Genomic DNA, 7,169 nt, shown 5'->3' on the forward strand with positions numbered 1-7,169 from the left:
ATAAACATCCAGTAATCTTTCTAAATGATTGAGCCCTGGCTAGATCTAGCTGCTTCCTCCTCAACTGAACCTCCATCGACGCCACCGCTCCACTCCATTGTTCTCCTTGTCTCTGTTCTCTGGATAAGAGATGCCTCCAGGGCCTCCTCCCTGGATGCAGGGGAAAAAAAAAGACAACAGGCTCACAAAGAATAACATGCTGAAAACAAAAATCAATAAGGCAAGCAGGCCAACAAGACAAACAAGTCTGGCTGTACGAATTTGGAGACAAATCAGTGCGATCAGAAAATCAACTGTGCCCCAGCTGAAAAACAACTGAACAAAACGATGAAATGTTTATACAAGTGGGCTTGCCATAACCTAACAATCAATGATAAGGCAGCTGTATGCTCAGCTTAGATTTGCAGGGAGGAGTTTACACCATTTACCAATGGTTGATCCAGACGAAACTATAATATAACATCTATTCCGCAGAAAAATGTCCGTACAAGAGATGAGCCAGGTCAACACCCAACCTGTTCACATGACACAAATTCGTCAAATATATGCACAAGCTTCTCAAGCTGACATAAACATAGGCTCCAACTCTAACCACTGAAGCAAGTACATTCACGTATTAACCAAGTCTGCAAACATGGAAATAGCAACAAATAACATTCAAACATGAACCAAGTCAAATGCCCAACATAGCATCTCACACTCAACTGATGAAGCATCAGCTTGGTAACCAAGACAGAAGTTCACTTTCTGGCATCTTTAGCTCCTGCCACGGCAACCTTCAGAATCTCCAGCATGAAATTCTACTTATCCGATAGCATGTACTCCCTCTGTAAACCCCTGTAAACTAATATAACATCTTTTAGATCACTAAAGTAGTGATCTAATAGGTCTTGTATTAGCTCACATAGGGAGTAGGCTGTAAGAGAACAAGAATGTGAGGAACACATATAACAGAACAAGTTGTACACATATTTTTTGCAATAGCCAAATGGAAGAACATGTATGGAATAATGGAACAAATCATAATATCATGGAATTCTGGTAGTGGCCAGCAGAGCTTAAGGCACCAGCATTCGGTAGTAACTCAAATATATGTACTCCAGTTTCTTTCATGAAAGCTATGTGACACCCATCAGATCATTAGTTCCCGAAAACAAAAACAAGTGCAGGTGCCATGCCAGCTCTCATACTGGTTAATCGTTGCAATCAGGTTAAGTAACTGAATAAATTAAGCAGTTGACAAAAGGTTGCTTTCAGGCCGCCCCAAGTATAATTAAGCAGTGCTTGTGTAAAATACTAGTGCAGTTATGCTCATATGACTTGTTGAGATCAGAGACAGATCTTTCATTTTGGTCCTATGCCAAGATAAGTTTCCACACTAGGAACATGTTAATATCAGTTCCGCTTGCAAAAATTTAAACAGCGTAACTTTAGAGCAGACGTGCAAGATTGGGAGATTAGTCTTTAGCCTATAGCAAGATTGAGAAGAACGCATTCTTGAACAGGTCATTGCCACATCCATGTATACAACTAAAGAAAGCGATTCATTTTTAATTCCTATCAGTCATGGCACAGTGTTCATGGTCAGGGCATTTCTTTTATATATTAAAGGTGTGCTACCAATACCAGTAAGCTAGAAGTATCGGATGAAAATATTTGACATGAATGTTTAAAATGTTAGAACATTAGCTAGCACCTTGTTGCTACGAAAGAAACGAATTGGTGCGACCTAAAAGAGTGAATAGTATTTTATTTTAACATGCACAATTTGTTAATTTTAGCACAGAGATCAGCTCTGTTTCTAATGGACAACCAGAACCATGAACTGTTACATACAAGGAAACATAAGTGATAGAAATGAAGCTTTCAACTTGTTGGGATAAAAAAAAGGCATGGTGAGACTAGTGGCTGCAGGAATGGACATATTTTTTCCTAAACTGAAGTACACGTCTAATATCCAAAAGAAAGCTTACACAATCTTGACAAAAAATACTAGCATGAATTTACCTATTTTTTGTCTTTCTTTCAGATAGAGAGAAATTTCTGTAAGACAGCCTACATCATTTTCCTTGAACTGATTGACTAGAGCTGGTCCACACGAACGGCCTACCTCAAAGATCCTAAAATCTAGTTTGTGTTCAAGTAAGTGAAGAAGAAAACATATCAGAAGATAAGTTAAATGGTAGAAGAAGAAAACTGGATTAAGCTGGCATCAAGAACATTCACAAATATTCATGGTTGCTAGCACAAATAATTAGCAGAAAAATAGTAGTAGTTACTCGCCTTTATTAAGATCTTTTAGTTCCATTTCGGTAAAATACATCCACCGCTTTTCCAGCTATGGGCTCCGTTTCAATTGATACGAAGGAAAGAAAATTGTGTGGTGAATAAAAGTGCATACAGCAAATTGCAAAAGGAGATATGACAGTAGAGAGAACTGAAACCTGGGAGACAGACATCCAGTAATTTTTCTAAATGATCGAACTCTGGCTAGCTCTAGCTGCTTCTTCCTCTAACTGAACCTCCAACTACAATGCCACTCCACTCCATCATTCCCCCTGTCTCTGTTCTGGATAAGAAATGCCTCCATGGGCCTCCTTCCTGGATGCAGGCAGAGAAAAAGACAACGGGCGCCCAAAGAATAACGGGCTGAAAACAAAAACCAATAAGGCAAGCGGGCCCGACAATACAAACAAGGCTGGCTGTACAAATCTGGAGACAAATCGTGCGATCAGAAAATCAAGCCCCAATTGAAAACAGTCAAATGTTTTTTAGGAAAAATGCCATTTTTTTAACACACACATCAATAATAATTCACAGCTGAACAAAATGATAAAATGCTTATACAAGTGAACTTGACATAACCTAACGATCCATGATAAGGCAATGCATGACAAAGTGTACAAGCTTAGATTTGCAGGGAGCACTTTACACCATTTACCGAGAATTGATCCAGCCTGAAACTACTGTCTATCCCAGCTTTTAGCAGTTCACTCCACCATATCAGCAGCACCATCAGGCTCCCCGGTCTCAGTGTCGACAGCCCTCCGCTTCCTCGACTGCTGGGACCTGACAAATTCTTCAATGCGCAACTTGAGATCTGTATCTGGTATCAACATGTCTTGAGTGAGCTGGGAGCGGTTGAACGGATCAGTACTGTCACTGAGCAAATGCCGAACAATAACTGGTCGATCTACTGTGACCCGCGATGATGGTAGTATCACAGGATCATTCATCAGAGTATACTGGATCGGATCAAGAAATTCGTCTGGTATGTCCCCAAGGATAGCCTCAGCATCCATGGCCTCAGCGGCAGCAGCTTTTGCTTTACCTGCAAGTTGCATAAACTCCTGTATGATTTGGGGGTCTACCCCAATCTTCCACAAAATATTAGTTGCACTAGCAAACAACTGCTCACTGTATGACCTTCCGTCTTTTGAGATTGCAGCTGGGAAGACAGCTTCCTTATCACCCCTTGCAATGTGGACATAGATGGTAGCAATCTGTTTCAATAGCTGCTTCGGTTTGAACTCGTACTTCTCTGGATCTTTTACAGTCAAGGATTTCCTCTGGGGACCAGCAAGCTGCAAGAGGAAGTAATTTAACATGCTCGCCACCCTTTCCACCATTTCTGGAAGAAGCAAAGGTGCTGGAATTTGTTCTGACGTGAAAGCAAGCATCCCAACATCCTCATTTGCAAGCTTCATATCAAATCGAGCAATATTCTCTGACTGATGAAATGCGCGCAACCGCTCCTCTCTTTCTTGAGCAGGTCTGCTATCCCATGCAACAGTATTAGCCATTTCAGCCTCTATTTCCTTTAGCTCAAGAATCCTTTTCAAACTTTCATCAAGAAGATAGATGCTATCATTGATAAGGAAGTTCAGAAAATTCAAGTAGACGCCCTTTTCCTCTTCTTTAGCCATTTGTCTCCAAGCATTTCGATGACTGGGAACATCCCATAAATACTCAAGAAGCTCAGCAATGTTGTGTCGAATATTAAATTTGTCGAAGAACTGTGTATGGGAGCCAGTGAATTCAATATCCACATAAAGCTTCAGAAGATTCTTGACAAGATAATCAAGGCACAGTTGGTGCCCCTCAAATAACGAGGCTGTGGATTTCAAGCCGCTTCTTTGTGGCATCCAGCTTTTCAAAACTTCAACCATCTTTGCTTTCAGGTAAGGATTTTTAATGTAAGAAGAGCTCGCCATGAACATGATGTTGAAATTGAGAAAATTATCCAATGGGAAGCCCTCCAGAGCTTTTGGAATTCTAGAGGTTAGAGCAAGTAAATCCATTGCATCATCAAGAAAATGCTCCGGTATGCAAGAAAATTCCATGGGGCATTCTGATGGCAAAGGCATCTTAAATCCCCCAACTAGGTCTACTGACCACAATATCATTAATCTGTAGAAAGATAGTGCACGCTGAAGGAAAGAACTGTCCCTTAGTATCTGAGATTCATAGCAGAACTGTTCTTGGGATAAGGCTGCAACTATCTTCTCCAAGCGTGTTATATCTTGCTCAAGCTGTGGTGAACTTCCTCCTTGATCTCTGATTGCTTTGTTTGCTTCCAAATCATCTTCACACCTTGCAAGTTCCTGAGAGATATGTTTAAGATCTGCCACAGCTTTCATCACTCCCAAATTAAGTACCCTTGCCGTCATGAAAAAACATTCACAAATAAATGAGAAATTCTCTTTATTTGCCTTCCCACTGGCATTATCTTGGCTCCAGCTCTCTATCCATGATGAGACTTCTTCTGAAGAGGCATTTACAGCGGTCAAGCTCTTGAAATCTACTCTTCTGTTGCAGAAGAGGTACTTGACATCAATCTTGCCCTTCATCGACTCCATTTTATCCAAAAAAGGCTCGCACAGACGGAGCATGACAGCACTGAGATTGACAAACATACCCGAACTTGCGCATTTCAAAGGGTCCACACGCATGCCAGATCTTCCTGCATTTGTGTTTATCACCGCTGCTAGATATTCAAGGACCTTTTCTCGAGTATCCGAATTCTTAAGCAGCACTAGAAGAACATCCCTCAGCCCATCCTGCAAGCTATTCATAACATTTTGTATTGCTGCAAATGATGACAGCAAATCAGCCGGCCGCCGTGTAGATGCATCAGAGAAGCACTGTTGCCCAACATCAGGCTGGCTTGCAAATTCACGGTCGGGAATAGCACTGACATGGAAGAAGGCCCCAAGCAAGCTGCAGATCTCCATGGTTCTTCCTTCCCCAATCAGCATGATTTGATTCTTAGGAATCCACTTGGGGTGCTGTACCAGAGCCTTGGCGCAGTTGGGGATCCCCACCAGCCGCTTCAGCACACGGAGAGGCCGCTGGAAGTCGCCCAGCGCGGATACCTTGTCGACGCTCTGCCTCAGGCGCTCGTACAGCTCGCCCATCACCGGCTCGACGGCGTCATAGTCCGCGTTCCCGAAGAGCTCGTCCAGGAAGCCCGGCGGCGGCGGGGCGCCGGGGGCCGGGGCGGAGTCGAGCGGGTCGGCGGCCTCCGCGAGCAGGAAGACGAGCAGCTCGGCGGCGGGGTGGGGCGCGTTGGGGGGCGTCGGGAAGGTGTCCGGATTCCCCGCGACGATGCGCGCGTAGGAGAGGATGAGGCCGCGGACGTGGGCGATGGACGCCCGCAGCCGTGCCTGGAGGGCGGGGTCGCGGATCGTGGAGATCTTGCGGGCCTCGTCCGCGGCGCGGCCGAAGGCGGCGGCGAGGAACGCGAAGGGCGGCGGCGAGGCGTCCGGGAGGGAGAGGCGGTCGATGAGGAGGCGCTCGGCGGCGTCGCGGAGGGCGAGGAGGGGGCGCGACTCGGAGAGGAGCTCGGCGGCGGTGAGCTCGAGGTAGGGCACGGCGGGGTTGGGGGCGGACGGGGCCGCGAGGGAGACGAGGAGGATCTTGCGGAGGATGATGTCCTCGACCTCGTCCGGCGAGCGCTGCGGCCGCGACGACGACGGCGATGGCGCGGACGGGGACGCCATGGGATCGGATGCGGCGGCGGTGGTTGCGGCTGCGTCGACTTCTGCGGCGGACTCGCTGGGGTTTGGAGGGTTTGTTTTTTTCTTTTGAGGGGAGGGGGCTACGCCGACGCGTTAGAAGCGTCCCGAAGGACCCAGATTTTCCCACAAGATAAGCATCAACGCATACTTTGCAACAGGGACCCAAGAGAAAGAGAAAAATACAACCAAGTCCCCGACCTTTGCAAAGAGGACCCCAAAACAGAGAAAGTGAGTTGATCGTGCTAACTAACCTTAAGATGGTCCTAAACTGCTTTGAGCAGGTGTCTGGGATGAGGATTAACTATAAGAAGAGTGAATAGTGAGTTGATGCCCATTAACATAGATGAGGGAGAGGTTGCTAGCTTCCTCAAGGTGCCTTCCCCATTAAATATCTGGGAATTCCCCTTCATTAAGCTTAGAAGGGAAGACATCTAACCCCATATAGACAAAATAATGAAGAAAATTGCTGGCTGGAGAGGCAAGCTACTCTCCTACAAAGGCATACTGATTCTCATCCAAGCATGTTTAGCCTGCATCCCTGTTTATTTACTCTGTTTTTTAATTTTCTAAATGGGCCATTGACTTGACCAACTCCCAAATGGCTAGCTGCTTGTGGAACAATTTGAAGGACATAGAAAACTTCACCTAGTTAACTGGAAAAAAGTCTGTATGAAAAAAGAATTTGGAGGCCTGGGAATACCAAACCTCCAGGATGTAAATCTGTGTTTGCTAGGATCTTGGGTCAAGAGGTACTATGAGAGGGGGACTAAACCTTGGAGATCTATAATAGATCATAAATATATGATGGGGAGACCCAATCTGTTTGCAGCCAATCCCAACCCAAATTCCTCCAGATTTTGGAAAGGGTTCCAATCTATCATCCAAACCCTCAAGTTTCAATATAGATGGAAAGTTGGGAGTTGAGAAAAGATTAGATTCTCGGAAGATACCTGGTTTGGGACCTCCCCACTAGTTGTGCAATTCTGGTCAATCTATACTATTTGTAATGAGCAAAGCATCAAGGAGGTGTAGGATGGAGAGACCCTCAAGCTGACTTTTAGGAGAAATTTTGATAGCAAGCTCATGAAGCAATGGTACCAGCTAGTAGAGGTTGCTGGGAGTATTGCTTTCAATGATGATACAGACTCT

At 45.0% G+C, this 7,169-nt stretch overlaps 1 protein-coding gene across 1 annotated transcript; it reads right to left on the bottom strand.

The window, feature by feature from the left end:
- Window positions 1-2,755: 2,755 nt before the first annotated feature.
- Window positions 2,756-6,108, bottom strand: LOC119337590 (probable ubiquitin conjugation factor E4). Its single transcript, XM_037609749.1, has one exon. It carries the CDS (start codon window positions 6,000-6,002, stop codon window positions 2,991-2,993), a length of 3,012 nt encoding a protein of 1,003 aa, XP_037465646.1. The 5' UTR covers window positions 6,003-6,108; the 3' UTR covers window positions 2,756-2,990.
- Window positions 6,109-7,169: the final 1,061 nt, after the last annotated feature.

The sequence above is a fragment of the Triticum dicoccoides genome, chromosome 7B, assembly GCF_002162155.2.
Source record: "Triticum dicoccoides isolate Atlit2015 ecotype Zavitan chromosome 7B, WEW_v2.0, whole genome shotgun sequence".
Taxonomy (NCBI): Eukaryota; Viridiplantae; Streptophyta; class Magnoliopsida; order Poales; family Poaceae; genus Triticum; species Triticum dicoccoides.

Bases quoted from the DNA above. Each gene is read 5' to 3' on its own strand.
- LOC119337590 (XM_037609749.1), bottom strand. From the start codon at position 6,002: ATGGCGTCCCCGTCCGCGCCATCGCCGTCGTCGTCGCGGCCGCAGCGC.